General features: G+C 36.8%; 1 protein-coding gene across 3 annotated transcripts in view; it reads right to left on the bottom strand.

The window, feature by feature from the left end:
- Window positions 1–58: 58 nt before the first annotated feature.
- SLF2 (SMC5/6 complex localization factor 2) overlaps window positions 59–18,714 on the bottom strand; it is a 42,052-nt gene continuing 23,396 nt past the window's right edge. For 2 of the 3 annotated variants that reach the window (XM_022569034.2, XM_022569035.3), the window contains exons 12-20: window positions 16,050–16,152; window positions 14,958–15,134; window positions 13,487–13,584; window positions 12,656–12,743; window positions 10,276–10,407; window positions 9,784–9,861; window positions 8,027–8,113; window positions 5,804–5,872; window positions 59–3,385 (exon numbers count right to left, since the gene is read on the bottom strand). In XM_022569034.2, the coding sequence (XP_022424742.1) occupies window positions 3,350–3,385; window positions 5,804–5,872; window positions 8,027–8,113; window positions 9,784–9,861; window positions 10,276–10,407; window positions 12,656–12,743; window positions 13,487–13,584; window positions 14,958–15,134; window positions 16,050–16,152 (868 nt within the window). In that variant the 3' untranslated portion in view covers window positions 59–3,349. Of the gene's footprint in view, window positions 3,386–5,803; window positions 5,873–8,026; window positions 8,114–9,783; window positions 9,862–10,275; window positions 10,408–12,652; window positions 12,744–13,476; window positions 13,585–14,957; window positions 15,135–16,049; window positions 16,153–18,714 lie in introns of those variants that run through there. The other variant, XM_022569039.3, reaches the window with a different exon arrangement.

Raw genomic sequence — 18,714 nt, 5'->3', positions numbered from 1 at the left:
TTCCAGATACTTAACCATCCCCACTCCCAAACAAATATTACTAAACACATGTCCAAAATGAAGAAAAAGCCATTTTAATAACAGACACATACATTCATAGGACTTAAAACAAGATGTAAATAGTATAAAATTAAAAAAAAAAAGAGGAAAGAAAATCTGCATTTACTTGTAAACTTCATAAAAGCTGGTGGATTAACTGGCTGATAGGATTGCCCAGGGAAAACAAACACACAGATAAGGAGGTGCACCAACACTGTTAATGAATAAGAAATAACTGCAGATCATGCTCTATATGCCCAAGCCACCTGTACCCTAACTTGTCTCCTTAGAGACAAACCAGAACAGTCCTCCCCTAATTCTCCAACTCAGTCACTTGTTAATGGGTCACCTCTTAAATTTTTGTTTTTTTAAATTTGAAAACTACTCTTGGTTTAAAGACTCCACACATTATTACTGGCCAGTCCCCACCGACTATACTTGTTTTGACAGAAATAAAAATACAAATGCCCCAACTGAGCCTGGATGACAACACACCATTTTCTTTTACATCTGGGGAGATTTTTGTGAAGTCCAAAGCAAGCTATTACTTGTACTTCAAAACAAAAACAAAATGCCAGCCTTCTAAAAGGTGACAAAGGCACCACTGCCCTCAGGAGATAGACAGAAAATGTACAAATGCTGTTACTTTACTGCTACATAGATGCATTTTGTGCATGGAAAGCCTCTTCATTTAACGTGATATACCCAACAGAATTATATTTTAGGATAACAAGAAAAGCAGTTTAGAAAAGGCAAACAGTTACACACAGAAGCATAAACACAAGTACCTTATTTTTCAGCTTGCAATAAGGGTAATAAGTTTGACATACGTATCCAGAAAATTAGACAAGGTGATTTTTGGCACAGTAATATTGCCAAACACACCACCACTTAGTGCAAGCTTTGTTTGCCAAGTCAAAAAAAGTGGCCTGACATTCTCTGTGCAATGAACATAATTCTCCCCCACTACCATCCCATTCACTGGGCAACAGCAGCAGGAGGGAGACAAAGCATGGGGACTCAGAGGGAAAAGGATAATACTTAATTTGGGAGAAAAACCATGGGCTAATTGTGCTAAATAGACTCACAAAAATTTTTGAGAACCCCAATGCAAATACTGGCTGGAATATGACCTGGAGACTAAAGACACCTACCAAAGTCATAAATACAAGGGTCCCAACTGATGTTTGGCCATTGATTTTAAAGGGACAGGTGAAGTATTTTTCTCTAATGGAGAAAGACAATTAAAAATAGAGACTTTTCTTATTGGAACTGCTAAATAAAAATGTATCAAAGTGGTTTTAAATTTGATGGGCAGTTATCTGTTGAAACTGCAATACAAAAGGGTCACTCAAAAAAAAAAACCTGAATAACCCACTTGTCCCCCTGTCAATGTACACAATTAGAAAATATTTACACACTGTAATTACAAGCAATATAAGCAGTATTTTATACTTTGAGATATTGTACACTTTACACAATGCAAAATGAGAAAAATATGGACACTTATAAAATTACACACAAATAATGTATCTACAAAGTATTAAATTACAGAGAGTGAAAGCCCCCATTGTTGGGCAGATAGATGCCAGAGTTTCAAGCTTCTGTCAATATAACTCTTTGTATCTATCTCATTAACCATAAGTGGCATTTTCTAACAATACCCTTGAGAGGTAGTATCAAGATAATAATATTCTTACCAGTAAACTCAACACAGAATAAAACTTTTGTTGGTCTGACTCTTGAAGCCTCATTCAGCCTGGGTTCTTGGGGACTGGATTAACTTAGTCTTCCCTATAAAATCTCTAACTGCTCAATGCTTGACATGGGCTCAAAAGTTACTGATACTATTTTAAATGATAAATTTAAGATAAAATGGTTTTTACTCCTAAGCCTCAATTTAGATGTAGAAAGCTAGTTTTCAAAATTTATTTTCTCCCCTCTCAAACCCATTTAAACGTCAAGCCCAATTCCCTTCTCCTCCATCATCCTTCCCCCACAACTGGAGGAAGCAGAGTGCTCAGGAGAGCAGTGTCATCCAAGTCAATATTGAAAGAAAGGAAAACAAAGCTGGCATTATCTTTCAAGAAACAAACCCTCCTAAAAGGGACAGTCAACAAAAGAATTTTTCAGTTAGCTAGTAAGAGGCTATTACTACCAAAGGCTTCAAAAGGCCCTTAGGCTAAGACCAGCATGTGCACTTCTACTAACCCTCCACCATTTAAACCAAAGGATGGCTTTCCAGTGTTTAAGAATTTAGAGCAGCTGTGGTTTTCAAGTGCAACAAATTTAAAATACAAGCACACATGCGCACACAAATACACACGCGTGCGTAGTGTACTAAAGAATAAATGCCATTCAGGTCTCTGCCAAGGTTATATACTCATGAAAGTAAGGTTTTTGGAAACTTGTCCAGATCTTTAAGCTTTTACAATATAGACTTCTGTAATATGGCTACAAAGGGCCAGAATTCTAAGATTTAGCCAAGATTCTAAAATTTAACCAGTATTAAAAAAAAATATATATATATATAATATATATATATATATATATATATATATATGCACTTAAAGAAAATCCAAAACAAACTGCATATGTATGTTTTGGAATAAAAACAGAGCCACTATTTTATAGCTTAAACTCTTCCCCTTAAGGGGATCTGACAATATACCAAACTTCTGTTTCTCAACTGTTTGTTTCGATGTATTTTAAAAACCCAACAGATTTATAATCTTGAATAGCCAAGAAAAATGCATGGATTAAAACCCGCCAGTGGTTTACAGGAGTAACAGAAGAGATTTATCCTTTCTATTAGTAAACTCAGTTCTAAGTGTTCCCTTTGAGTCGTAAAATAACCAAGACGGAAAATTAAACCAAACTGGAACTTGATCTTGGTTTCCATGTCCATCTCCTCAAATTCATCCAAACCCTTTCTTCCATCCTTTCTGTGATTATCCAAGTGCCACAAATACAATCCAAACAAACAAACAAAAAAGATAACTGGCTTACAATTTAACAAGAGTTAACAGGGGAAGGTTAGACGTGCAACTATCAGCTGCTTCCACCCCTCCCCTCTTGTTACGGGATTCTGCTCTTTTAAAAGGCTGATTGCCTTTTTAAGCGGATCGCATTTCGTATCTGCTTCAGAAATGGCAATTTCTTCATTACCAGCTTCATACTAGATATTCAAGTAGCACATTTGCTGAACATTTTCTTGGCCTTCCACTGGGTTCTGTAGTACTTTCTACTCCTTTAGGAAAGACTTTTATTGAATTTCTCTTGGTTCATAATTTTGCTGCTGCAACTCCTGTTAAGAATCTGGTACCCAGAAGTCATGAAGCTGCCCCTAGAAAAGGGAAGGGGGAAAAAAACAGAATAAAGGAAAATCAGATTATGAATTAATCCTTATAAAACCATTAATCATCAGACAATGCGCTTTGATAATGAAAGTAATAAAGTTTTGATATTATAAATTGCTCTGAAAATTTACAGTAATCAGATTCAAGTTTCACATTTTATAGTCTAAAAATTTTAAAAAAGTATAAATAAGTACAAGATGTTTTCCTCAGTAACACACACGTGTGGAGCGACATATTTAAAAAGATTAAGTAAAAAGTTAAGCTGATTTTTAAAATATTTATTTATTTGGCAGTGCCAGGTCTCAGTTGCGGCATGCGGGATCTAGTTCCCTGACCAGGGATCAGACCCGGAGCCCCTGCATTGGGAGTGTGGAGTCTTAACCACTGGACCACCAGGGAAGTCCCTGTTAAGCTGATTAATATAAAGTTTTGGTATTAAATTCTTTTCTGTTTTAATGTTACATCAACAAAAATGGCAGGCCTAAAAAAAAAGTCTACTGAGATTAAAAACTAAAACAAGAACAACAAAATGTTAACTTAAGATTTCTCAAAGACTTCTCTATCTTATGAAGAACACCAACAGCAAAAAAGTCAAAGTGTCATAACACAGTGAGACTGCTTTTCTTAACTAATCTTCAGTGCTCCTGCTACTTTTATATAAAATATAAGCAACTTCTAGGCCCTATCTAATGAAAGTATGGTCCCTGGATCAGCAGCATTGGCATCAGTCTGAGAACCTGTTAGGAATGCAGAATATCTCAGGCTACACTCCAGATCTATTAAATCACAATCCGTATTTCAACAAGTTCCTTATTGAAGCCTATGTACATTAAAATTTGAGAAGCAGGGAATTCCCTGGCAGTCCAGCAGTTAGGCCTCTGTGCTTTCACTGCTGAGGGCACAGGTTCAATCCCTGGTCTGGGAACTAAGATCTCACAAGCCACATGGCATGGCCAAATTAAAAATAAATAAATAAAATTTGAGAAGCATTTTCGACAATCCCATATTAGTTGGTTTGTAAATAAGCAGGATGGCAAACTTAATATCAGGTGTTTAAACAATGCTCCTCTTAAGGAAAGTCTCCTTAGATATAACACCAAAACCCTAAGTGACAAAAGAAAAAAAAAGATAAAACCGAACTTCATCATAACGAAAAACTTCTGTTCTACAAATAATATCATCAAAACAATAAAAGACAACATACAGGATGGGAGAAAAATACTTGCAAATTATATACCTAATGAGGGACTTATATTTAGAACACATGGAAAATTCTTACAATTAGAAAATTTAAAAATGGGCAAAGGATTTGCACAGACATTTCTTCAAAGAAGCTATATGAATGGCCAATAAACACATAAAAAGATGCTCAACATCATTAGTTATTAGGGAAATGCAAATTAAAATCAAAATGACATTCCATGTCCAACCCCCTACTATGACTATATCAAAAAGACAGATAATAACAAGTGTTGGCAAGAATGTGGAGAAATCAGAAACCTCACACATTCTGGTGGGAATGTAAAACAGTGAAGCCACTTTGGAAAACAGTCTGGCAGTTCCTCAAAACATTTAACACAGAATTACTTATATGATCCAACAATCCCACTCCCAGGTATATGCCCAAAATGTTTTCATTTGAAATCATACATTTACACCAAAACCTATACACAAATGTTCATGGAAGCATTACTCATAACAGCCAGGAAGTGGAAACAACTCAGATGTCCATTTAATAAGTAGATATATAAAATGTGGTATATCCATAATGAAATATTATTTGGCAATAGAAAGGACATACAACATGCTACAATATGGATTAACATTATGTTACATAAAAGAAGCCAGTCATAAAAGACTACATCATATATGATTCCATTTGTATGAAATATAAAAAACAGGCAACTCTATACAGACAGAAAGTGGATTAGTGGTTGTCTAGGGCATGGAGTGGGGACAGGAGTGCAGGTGGTTGGGAATGAGAAGTGACTGCTAATAGGTATGTGATCTCTTTTTGGAGTGACAAAAATGTTCTAAAGTTAGATTGTGGTGATGACTGCACAACTCTGTGCATATACTAAAAAATACTGTACACTTTGGATGAAATGAATGATATGTGAATTTTATCTTAATAAAGATATTAAGAAAAATACTCCACGAGAAATAACCTCCATTTGATGCAGTGTAACATTTTAAAGTGGGGTCAAACACCTTTGGAAATAAATTAATGAATATAAGAGCAAACAAAAATTTAAAAACATACATAAAATATTATACTGGGGTTTTCAGTTCATTTTAGGATACCTAGAAGCAAGTGCTCTGTCATACTTTTTTTTGAACAGTATGAAGAAATAACATTTAGCAAAACTACTGAGAATAAATGAAACTGTTTAATAAAACGACACCTGAGTAGGTCGACAGTTCTGGATTATTTCCTGCCATTTTCCATGTATCCTGGCAACCAAGTCTTTTACCTTAAAAATATCAAGAAGGGGAAAAGGGATCAGAGCAAAACAATTTAATGCTTGATACAAAAGACCTGATAGCTGTGACAGACCCACACCCAACAACTCAATGTGGTTTCTGTTAAGAAAGAGAGAATAAACTCCTCAACTTCTGGAGGGGCTTTCAAGTCATAGTGATTACTAAGACCTTCCTTCATCACCATATCCAAAATACTGAATGCTTAGGACTCCATTTTCCCATTAGTTACTAACGATCATCCAGAAAAACATACTCCCTGCCTTCAAGACACTTATATTTTCAACTTGCTGTCTTTTGAACACCCACAAAGGGAAGCTGAAGAGTGGCCTTTGTTACAGGACCCAAAGCTTTGGCTGTTCCCTGCCTTCCAAGTTCTATTTGAAAGACTCAAGGCCACAAAAAAAGGGTTGTCATCTGTTCCTTTTCACACTATTACAAGATCCAAAATTCAATGTTAAGCCTCTCTAGGTTTTTGCAAAGTACAGTGGACTCTTGAACAACGCGGGGGTTAGTGGTGCCAAGACCCCGCACAGCAGAAAATCATACTGCTCTCTGCCTCAAAAACAAAGAAAGTGATAAATGACTTACCCAAGGGCAGGAAGCTGAAATGGTTTGGACAGAATCAGTACTCAAATCCGTGTTGTTCAAAGGTAGACTACACTATGAATCCTCTTCTTTTTTTTTTTTTTTTAGCAGTACGCAGGCCTCTCACTGTTGTGGCCTCTCTCGTTGCAGAGCACAGGCTCCGGACGTGCAGGCTCAGTGGCCATGGCTCACGGGCCTAGCCGCTCCGCGGCATGTGGGATCTTCCCGGACCGGGGCACGGACCCGTGTCCCCTGCATCGGCAGGCAGACTCAACGACTGTGCCACCAGGGAAGCCCCTATGAATCCTCTTTAAATACCTGATCTATTCCTGTATTTGGAGGTTTAGCAAGTCTCTGTGTGAAACTCCTACCATATTAGAGATTCTCAGTTAGTTCCTGGACATAACTGCTTGACAAAATGTTTTATTTAATTAAATTAATTTATTTATTTGGTCGTGCCACACAGCACGTGGGATCTTAGTTCCCTGACCAGGGATCGCACCCACGTCCTCCGCAGTGGATGCACAGAGTCTTAACCGCTAGACTGCCTGGGAAGTCCCAACAAAGTGTTTTAAACAGGTCAGGAATTTTATAGTTGCTTTAAGTTATTAAAAGGTCTGCTTTTTTCTCCATTTAGAGTTCAGCAGATTCAGTTTCTCTAAAACAAGCGCCACCTTTTTCTACCAGAGGCTTGTGGAGAGGCATGCAATTCATCTATTTCAGCAGGACCATCCCCTGAAAGCAACTGCCACAGACCTCTGTGTCATTCTCTGCTCTAAGTAAGAGGAGCCCTGGCACCAGTCTATGCCCAGCCTCTTGGCTTTAAGAAACAAAAACCTTGGGTGGTCCTCCTTAGCATGTCTGTCAGCAGTAGCCACTACCACCAAGTTCTATGGGCCAGTAACTCTAGTTAATGTTCAAAAGAATGTGCTTCTGAAACTACAGTTTCCACTCTAAGGCAAAGAGCTATCCCCTACATGTATTTGAAAATCTGCAATCTGATACAATTTCATTAGTTGCTCATTTTTGTATTTAACTTAAATCTATTAAAATAAATACAGATACTAAATCTAAATGGGAATTGCTGAAATATCTAACCTTTACAGCTAATTAATGTAAAATATAAAGTTACAAAGCTGAAACCTCACATTCAATGACTATCCAAACACAAATGGCAAGAATGGATCGGCTCTACACTACAAAAGCTAAAAGATGATTTAGAATAAAAAAAATCCTTAGAAGAAAAAGTTTCCAGAAGATCCTGTTATGTTTCAGGAAAAATCGTCAAATTGTTTTATTAATACCGAAGCTGCTTTCCTAACTCCATACTCATATATTCAGCTTGTCTTAGTATTCGCTTTGAGAATCCCCCCCCTCTTTACTTTCAATCTAGCTAGAAGTACTTAGTAGAAGTTAATTTGTTATTAAAGGAGAAAGTCATATTTCTAATCTTATATGTTCCTTCTTAAAGAGAGGCTTATACGTATTACTCAAGTATTAACGAAACCAAGGTTAAACAAACAAACAAAAAGCTAACAATAAGAAAAACACACGCTTACCTTAGTTCTATAAAACAGTCTTGCATCTTCCCTAATATCACACTTAACATGCTTTTCTAAAGCCCCACAGAGGTGCACAAAGTGTTTCTGTGTAAAACAAATGCAAGGGATGAAAACAACTCTGAAGCATTACAAATTAACAAAGAAAAGATCATGTAGCTAGGACAGCTAACAATCATTTTAAAAAATCTACCTTAGCAATTTCTGATATTAACTATCCAACATAATAGCAGTCATATCAGTAAAAAGTACTAACTGCCACAACAATAAGACTGTTATAGTTTATTGCTAGTTAATGCATAAAATATACACAAAAATAAAGGTTGTTTTGCTATGTATTAAGGCACATTAATGAAAATTAACCCTAGAATTCAGACTGTGAAGTAGTGCCTAGAAATTTAAGAGTCTTTCCATTAACACATTCTCTAATGAAATATTCAAGTAACAGCTAACCTATTTTTTTCTCTATGAACAAAAGGAGGTTTAGTGGTAGTTCCTTGAAAAATTAAGTGCCTTAAGTTTTAGAAGTGTATAGTCCAAAACAGTCACACTCATATATATATACTAAGGTTGAATATACTAAGGTGAGAATGTAAATGAACATTTTTTGGGAGGGAAATGTGATAACAACCATTTTTAAATAATTAAAATTTGAAAAATTTATAACCTTTGATCTAGCATTTCTACTTCTAGGAATTTACCCTACAGAAATGCTTCCAAAGGTTCGTGTTAGCACTGTGTGTAATCACACAGAAAGGAATGTTCATCAATAAACGTTTTGAAATACTACAGTTATTAGATAGACGTGCCAGTAATTTACAGTGGGGGAAAAAGAAAGACAAGTTGCAAATAATATGAATAACATGACCTCATTAAAAAATAATTATGTTAGTATATGCATAAATTATGGAGAAATTTATAGGAGGGCACTGGATTATAAAGTCTTTCACTTTCTACCTTATATGGTTTTATAATAACTGAATTTTAAAGCAATAATCATTGATTGTTTTCTAATCAGAAAAAAATAATTTAAAAATGTAAAGACCATATATAAGAACAGATAGATGACTATGTTAGGTTCCAATCAGGAGAGCAAACAATAGTTCTATGTACAGCAGTGTTTATAAAAAGACATGAACCAGTCTTGTGTCCTTCCGATCATGCCTAAGGAGATACAAAGTTTTAAACAGGGGTTGGATTACCTAAGGTGTGAAACATGAAGAATTAAACAAGAACTTTCCCCAGGAATATGCAACATGATAGGATAGGAAGAATAAAATAATTCAAAATGAAAATCTTAACATGGTGAGATAATTTAGAAATGCATATCTGAAGTAGCCTGACTTACCATCAGTTTAATTTTGAAAGCAAACATTATTTCTAAATAAAAAGGAAGTGGAGTGGGAGCAGAGATGGGAAGAAACCAGCTAAGAGCTAGCCCATTTGGTATTTGGTGATCTTGATATCTTATTAATGTATTACACTACTGCCAAGTTATCACAGTTAAGTCCCACTCCAGTAAACAGAACTAACATGTGTAGACAAATAATTTTTGTCAGTGACATGGCTGCAAGGTTACTATTACTTCTCTCTTTCCAGTGTACACTCGGATTTCTATAGTGAATCCAACGGTAACTTGATAAAAGTTATTTTATTAAGTTTTCTCCTATATAAAGAATGTTCAAAAAAAAAGAATGTTCATTTATTCCATCAATAGTGACACTTATTAAAAACAAAAAACACTAAAAAATACCTACCCGTTGTCCAGAAGAAAAAGAGTGAGAACAACTAACTTCACCGACTAAATGAAGAAGAATGTAGGTCAGGTAATATGCCTGGTAGAGAAATGAATAAAATCAACACCCATGAATTAGCTAGAATACATGTCATCCCAGTTTATACATTAGGAAAGCTGCCTAGGAAGGATTAAGGATTTGCTCAAGTTAACTGAGCTGGTTAGTAAGGAAAAGCCAAGCATTTATCCCAGGTTTCTGATTTCTAACTCAAGTGCATTCCTTTTACCACCTCACGACTGCCCTAGTAAAGGGCTACAAAAAATACTCCCAGTATTAAATTACCAACAACCATCCTTTTACCTCAATCTTCAAGTCAACTGAAGAATTTCATGACAGCAATAAACAAAAATATCATTCACTATATAATTGTGTTTGCTAGAATGTTATCTAGTCTCTAAACCCAGAAACGTCCATGGTTAAGATCATCTTTTGAGATGATCTAGCTGTGGATACCTGCTTTTCAAGTTCCAAATGAAGACTATCATCAATAGTGCCATTTGGTTGTTCAGCCCTTTTCTTCAAGACCATTTTCTTCAACAAATCTGAAGGCTTCATTTGCACAAGATAGCGATGCAAGACTGATATCTATCAAAAGAAAGAGGAGACACTGAATAATTTTTGCCTTCTCTAATTTTGCCCCTTTAGCTTCTTATAGTCCAGTGATATTCACTTAACTTAAAAGTCCCCAATTGACCCACCAAGGTCATGTGACTTTTCTGTACTATTAAACTTCACTGCAATAAAATGAGAGTAAAAAAAGTCTCCAATTGCTTTAAAGGGATCTTATTTTATTTTTATGGCTGTGCCATGCAGCTTGCAGGATCTTATTTCTTCGTTCAGGGATTGAACCCAGGCCCCAGCAGTGAAAGTGCTAAGTCCTAACCACTGGACCACCAGGGAATTCCCTAAAAGGGATATTAAAGATTTAGTACTTGTAATTGAGGATGAAAACTTGAGGAGACCAAATGGCATTACAATAGAGGTCAAAGGGAGAACTTTCTTTGAGAAATTATTTGAAAGGCAGCAGAGTTGAATCCTCCTCCCTGTGAGTAGCATTATTGAATTCTGAAAAGAATTCTTTTTAAAAATAAATTTATTTATTTATTTATTTATGGCTGCGTTGGGTCTTTGTCGCTGCACACGGGCTTTTCTCTAGTTGCGGCGAGTCGGGGCAACTCTTCGTTGCAGTGCGTGGGGCTTCTCATTGAGGTGGCTTCTCTTGTTGCGGAGCACGGGCTCTAAGCACGCGGGCTTCAATAGTTGTGAAGCACGGGCTTAGCTGCTCCGCGGCATGTGGGATCTTCCCGGACCAGGGCCTGAACCTGTGTCCCCTGCACTGGTAGGCGGATTCTTAACCACTATGCCACCAGGGAAGTCCAAGAATTCTCTCTTGATGGTAGTAAATATCACTGAAAGGACTGAGAGCTATTTGCTAATTACCCTCGTGGCTCAGGTGTGGTCCCCCCAAAAATCTAGAATGAAATCTACATCAACTCTACTAATGTAGAAACCAGCTGTCCTTTCAATCTCTCTGTCCCACAGCACCTTGTGCATACTTCCATCAGTTCTTGCTACACTGTACCACAATGGTTGCTTAATTCTGTTTCGACCACTACATTATATTTTCAAGGTCAGAGTCTCTATCTTATTCATTTTTTTTTTTCTTAATCTGTAGGACCTAACAGATTATCTTGTACTGAACTGCAGTTCAAACAAGACCACCACATCTAGATCAGGTTCTGTGTTGAGTTTTCAGATTCAACTATGAATAACCCCATTAGTGTTATTATGCTTGTAAAAAGCCTTCAGGACTTCTCAGAGTGGGGTTTCTATAGGACATGTTTATACACACTCATATACACACTCATACATGATATATTCACTACTGGGCAACCACATTTAAGCTCTATAATTTAAAGACTTTAATATTAAAATAGGTACAAGATGAAATTAATGTTTAATAGTTCTACAATTTCTAATCTTGTGATAAAATTACTAACATTGACAAGGTGAACTAATTAAATAATGTCATATTTATATAGCACATTACGATTTTCCCAGTACTTTTTTTTTTTTTTAATTTATTTTTGGCTGCATTGGGTCTTCGTTGCTGCGCGTAGGTTTTCTCTAATTATGGCAAGCGGGGGCTACTCTTCGTTGTAGTGCGTGGGCTTCTCATTGCAGTGGCTTCTCTTGTTGCAAAGCATGGGCTCTAGGTGTGTGGGCTTCAGTAGTTGCGACTCAGTAGTCGTGGCGCACAGGCTTAGTTGCTCCATGGCATGTGGGATCTTCCTGGACCAGGGCTCAAACCTGTGTCCCTTGCATTGGCAGGCAGATTCTTAACCACTGTGCCACCAGGGAAGCCCTTTCCCAGTACTTTTTATACATTAATTCATCTAATTGTCCACAACCATCCTATGTGGTAGAGGATGTGATACTGTCTCTATTTCACACATAAAGAAACTGGGTCTCATTAGTTAAGTACCATGCTAAAGATTACATGAATAGTATTATGCCTGTGTTAGGATCTATTTTTTTTTTTTTTTGCGGTACGCAGGCCTCTCACTGTTGTGGCCTCTCCCGTTGCGGAGCACAGGCTCCGGATGCGCAGGCTCAGTGGCCACGGCTCATGGGCCCAGCCGCTCCACGGCATGTGGGATCTACCCGGACCGGGGCACTAACCCACATCCCCTGCATCGGCAGGTGGACTCTCAACCACTGCGCCACGAGGGAAGCCCATAACCTCAGTAGTTTTGACGAAGGATCCATCAATTTTCTCTACACGTCACTAGCTCTCCCATTTATTAAAAGAAAACAAAAATGTTATTTATACCTGCAGATTATTCGCATTAGGGATATCTTCATGTTTCTCATCCAAAAGCTTTGAAATAATCACTAGGCTGAGGCACTGTCTCAGTTGCCTGGAATTAGAATTTTAAAGTATTTAGAATGTGTTTAATGAATACTGCTTAAGAAGCAAATGAAGTTTGCAAAAAGAAGTTCTTCTAATTCGAAACATAGCTAATGTTTCAAAAGAAGGCTATACAAGAATATAAAAGCTATACTAGAACAGTAAAATTTTCATGTAAAATATTTGTACACAAAGTTAAAGTTGCCTGAAGCTCAGGAAAACCATTAAGAGCCTTTATCTTTGACCCTGATGATTTACTGTTAGAAAATCTATTTCACTGCTGGGATTTCTTTTTTTTTTTGCAGAGCACAGAAGGCTCCCGACGCGCAGGCTCAGCGGCCATGGCTCACGGGCCCAGCCGCTCCGCGGCATGTGAGATCTTCCCAGACCGGGGCGCAAACCTGCGTCCCTGCATCAGCAGGCGGACTCTCAACCACTATGCCACCAGGGAAGCCCTGGGATTTCTTTTTACTAAAGCCAAAAAAAAAAAAAAAGCAAACTGATTCATTTTCATGGTATATGCCATCTATATTAAGTTATCAGATAAGCTAAAATTAAAGATCAAGAATATTACAAACTGATCTAAGTCTCAGAATCAGGCTGTCAATGCCTTTTCCCACAACTGAATATGAAATGAAATAAAAGACTCTGATTTAACATTCAAGGAATGATTAAAGGAAATAAAGGACCTAAAAGCATTTCATTAATGTAAACATACATTTTTCTTAGTGTTTAATTCTCACTTTTCAATACCTTCCACGTGATGTCCAGTTAGGGACCAGCTGTACCAACCACAGAAGGTTGTGGGGATGACTGGAGAGTTCATTTATGGCCAGACAGAGTTCAGGTACCTGAAAACAAACAGTGAGCAAGATTTTTCAAATAGGTCAGTGGAATCAAATATCTAACAGATCATCCACATCCCTTCTTAATGAAGCATTATTATAAAAAGAGCATTCATTTTTAGAAACAGCATGGAGTACACATATTCAGTGTTTTTTTTTTTTTTTTGCGGTACGTGGGCCTCTCACTGTTGTGGCCTCTCCCGTTGCGGAGCACAGACTCTGGCCGCGCAGGCCCAGCGGCCATGGCTCACGGGCCCAGCCGCTCCGCAGCATGTGGGATCCTCCCGGACCGGGGCACAAACCCGTGTCCCCTGCATTGGCAGGCGGACTCCCAACCACTGCGCCACCAGGGAAGCCCCCACATATTCAGTTTTATCTCAAACTCTAGAATAGACTGAATAGATACATTTACCAGAATTTCATTTGGCTTTTGTGTTTTGTGCTACATCATATCTATCTGTATTTAAACAGTCCTTCGAAGAATAAATCTAAGTACACATACCAGTTTCCAAAGGTATATAATGAGAGTTGCACAAGATAATACATGTTCCTGACTTGGGATTTCTTGAATTTTAGGAATCAACTATTCCAGTATTTAAAGTCTAACAGAACTGCTTCAAAATAATCCCTGAGTAGGGAAGGGAAGTATGGGATGAGGGTAAGAGATGAGATAAGACTGATTATGTCTTGATATTTGTTGAAGTTGGGTGATAAGTATTTAGGGGTTCATTAAACTCTTCTCTCTACTTTTGCATGTTTGACATTTTCCACCAAAAAAGGCTGAAAAATATAATTTAAAAAAACCTAACAAAAACTATACATGTTTACCACCAATGGCTGCAGAAATTCAACTCAACTTCTTGCTGTTATGTATGATTCACTCTATCATTTCATTTAGGTCTCTGTTCAAAGGTCACTTCAGAAAGGGCTTCCTTAACTACCTCATATGAAATAGTAGAGCATCCCTGCCTTGTCCTGCTTTATTGTAATCTGTAGCACTTATTACAACTTAACATGATATTATAATCTACATTTACATTGTTTATAACCTAACCCTTTGACTAGAATAGAAGTGCTGGGAGAGCAAGGGCTTTATCTTCTTCACAGCTTTATCTCTAGCACCTGCATTAATGCTTGGCCCACAGTAAATCCCCAGTAAACATAACACATTTTTTGTGGAATGAATTAACTGCAGTTTTAGAAAAGATTCAGTTTCATGAATTTAAATACAGTGCCAGCACAGACAGTCGTTTCTTCAGTTTATTTTTCATCTGCTGAGCACCTTAACTGAGGTTACAAACTTTCAATTCTGCATGCACTATGAAAGTCAAATTGTGATGCTATACAAAAAACAATATTAAAATTTTAAGTAATGTTACCTTTGTATTCCAATCTCTGATGTTTTTCATCAGGTTTATCAGGAGGCTTTGAAAGTCTACTAGAGGAATCTGTTTCAGTTGTTTTTCCAGACTCATTTTAAACAGCATTAAAATCAGTAACATTATTTCACAATCCTGGTAACCTTCCGGATGTATAGATGTACACAAGCCTAGAAACTTTGATACATATCAGAGACAAAACAACTTAAGGAGATATATTTTGCTTGAAGAGTTTACATTATAAAAACTTTTTAACAAAAAATGCAAAAGAGAACTATATAGAAATTGAAACATCAGTTGTCTAGGAAAAAGGCAAGAAATACTCATGTTACTAGTTGACTTGATAAGTATCTTCTTCCCCATTTTTAATTTTCAAAATTTTCTTAACAGTTCAATATCACTGATTTGATTCAGCCACTAAAAATGTTTTAACACTGTTATTAATTCTTGGTCACTAAGTTATACTGTAAGTTACAATTTTTTTCTTCATACATTCTAATTCTAAAAAATTACTGGTTTCAAAACTACTACTAGCAAAAAGCTTCTTGGTAAAGGTATTCCTAGAACTATTTTAATCACATAACTCTGATTCAAAGTTCCCTTTCGTTCCTAATATTAAAACAAAAATAAGGGACTTCCCTGGTTTGTGTTAGGGTTAGTGGTCCAGTGGTTAAGGCTCCACGCAGGGAACTAAGATCCCACATGCCGCACAGTGCAGCCAATAAACAAAACAAAAAAAAAATAAATAAAACAGCAAAAACAACCTTTAATATGAAGATTATTGCTAAGCAATTTCAGAGACTAGAAATCCCATGGTAAAACACTAGTGAATTTTTTTTTTTTTTTTTAATTTGGCTGTGCTGGGTCTTAGTTGTGGCACACGGGATCTTCGTTGCTGCGTGCGGGATCTTCAATGCGTCCTGAGGGGATCCAGTTCCCTAAGATCGAACCTGGGCCCCCTGCATTGGGAGCGTGGAGTCTTAACCACTGGACCACCAAGAAAGTCCCTGATTTTGTTTTAAAACCATTAAGCAAAAAACTAAGTGGTTCCAGCTCTGTGCTAAAGACATACAAAAAAGAGTTTTCTCCTACCTTGACCACATTTAAAATGTTGGTTTCAGGGAGAGATGAAAATATTGGCTTACAAGAAGAATCTTCACTTCCTTTCACCCCCGGTGTCATCTGTGTTTCAGAACTATGGAAGAGTGAATAAAAACAATGTGAAATTATGCACAAAACTGTGAGAAGCACTGAACAACAAAAGTTTTACTGAGGTATAATTTACATACAATAAAAGGAATACACACATTTAAAATTTTGATGATATGTATACTAGTGTAACCACCATCCAAATCAAGAAACAGAACATTTCTATAATACCTCAAAAGTCCCTTCATGTCAGATCCGAGTCAATCGGCTATCTCCACTCCAGGTAAATTTGATTTCTATTTCTATGCATTAGTTTTCCCTTGAGCAGCTACTTTTTTTTTTTTTAAGGTAAGAAGTGGATTTATTTAGAGAGAAACACACTCCACAGAGTGGGGGCCATCTCAGAAGGTGAGAAAGGCCAAACAGCTACTTTTTATGAGGCGTTCTCTCTGTTGCTCTTGGTGTCAGAGAGCTATGTAGAAGGTGGCTCTGACTACAAAGAACTCATAATATTTAAAGGCCTCATAAGTGGCCCAACAAAACTTCCACAGCAATATAAACAATTCTAAGCACCCCAATTTTGGTTGAGGAATCAGTGAAGGTTCATGGAAGAGGAGACACATGAATTTGGCCTTCAAAACATAGATAATATTTTGTTTTATTTTTTTTTGAATAAATAACCCTTTCATATGGTTAAAAAAAAAAAGTTAAAAGAAATTAAGGCACAGTGTGCTGAAGAGAATTGTCCTCCCAGTCTAGGCCTTCAGCCACTCATTTCCCCTCCTCACAGACAATCACTACTAGTTTTAGTCCTTCCTCCCACAGGCATTTTATATACATATAAATAAATATGAATACACTCCCCACTGCTTTAATACAAATGGTAGCATACTATACACTCTGTTGTGCACCTCTCTTTCTTCACTTAATATGTCTTAGAGATACTCCTATAATTACATGGGAAGAACTTTATTTTTTAAAATATCTGCTCAGTAGTCCTGTGTCCATTCCTAGCTATACAACCTCAGGCAAGTTACTTAATCTTTCTGTGCCTCACTCACCTGTAAATGGGAATGAAAAAACTATCTAGTAGTTGTAGTGACTATTAAATGAAGTACTCTATATTAAGCCCCCAGAACCATGTCTGGCACATAGTAAACAATATGTAATGTTGGTAATTCTACTCTTATAAACAGTGCTTCAACAAGTGAGACAGATAATTTTGGTGAGCAGACACTGAGGATGGAGGTGAGGGACTAGCATGAGGAAGATCCCATGCAGCAATGGCTAATGTGGAGGAACAGCAACAGAATCAATTTGGTTAGAACAACAGGGTGAACAAAACAGAAAACAGGTCAGAGTCAACTGTAGAGTCTCAAATACAGGTGTAAAGGTTTAATAGTGGAGAAAAAAGCTTTCATAAAAGGAATCCTCTAACAATGAAAGGAATAAATATCTTGGAGGTGGAAAGCCCCCACGGAAAAGGAGATTTTTGCCAGGCTAGGCATGAAACGAGGATCTGAGTTAGACTGACACCGGGAACGAAAAGGAAAGAATAGTTGTGAGATAGGTAGAGGAAGAGGAACACAGGGATGTGACAATTGATGGAATACAGACTAGAAAGAGGTTAGGACTAGGTCTGTATTTCCTGCAGAATAATGGTAAAGAAAAGAACTGTCCTAGTATCCTTTAACATCTTACTCTCCCCACCTGAATATTTACTCTAACAACCTTTAAACATTTTTCACTCCAAACCTCCCATTTGGATAGCAACTTGCTACTGTGAATATGCACATATATACCAGCAAAAATGGATAAGCTGCATGTGAGTCCTAGTGAGAAGAGTCAGTTGTGATATCTCAACAGAATTCACTCTCGTGCTCATGTTGTTTAAACAGGTATTTGATTATGTTTCGCTGATTCCTTCACCAGCTTACTCTTGCTTACCTGTGTTCATCTTTGCCTACCACTACACAGCAATGGTGGTGACTTATAGCCACCATATCCCAGCTCCCAAACCTGACTGAGGCAACTCTTCAGTTGGTAAATAATCAATCAAAAAAACAATTTTGCTAAATATTATTTGCATTTATTATGTCTTAATGAAATAATTATATATCTTTATTTCACTATTTCCACTACAGTACCTGTTCACTACAGTGAAGAAAGGAAAACAAATCTGTTCCATACAACATAAAAATTCACCACACACTATTCAGTTCATTAAATGTTAAATAATAAAATAGTATTTTAACTTTCTAAATATAGGTATTTGAGTATTTTGGTCATGTTTGGGGTTTTTGAATGGTCTGAGAAAGCATTATTTTTCCTATTTAAATGGAATAGGATGGATGATGGAATACAGTCTTTATGTGAAAATTTGCTATCCAACATATTTTCAGATACAGGTTACATCTGAGCAACAAGGAGGGATCCTGTATGGGGTGGAAAGAAACAGAGAGATGAAGAGTTTGGTTCTGGATATACCAAGTAACAAAAATTTGCTTTTTTTTTTTTTTTTTTTGAAAAAGTGAAGACGAGAATATTCTCATAAAGTTTAAGAACTGTTTTAATTTTTCTTTTTCTGCCTATTTCCTTTGTCCATTTT

Source organism: Delphinapterus leucas, chromosome 16 (assembly GCF_059928025.1).
Source record: "Delphinapterus leucas isolate spDelLeu-1000000601 "Yukka" chromosome 16, BTC_Dleu_Yukka2, whole genome shotgun sequence".
NCBI classification, from domain to species: Eukaryota; Metazoa; Chordata; class Mammalia; order Artiodactyla; family Monodontidae; genus Delphinapterus; species Delphinapterus leucas.
This window is presented reverse-complemented; position numbering and strand designations above follow the sequence as displayed.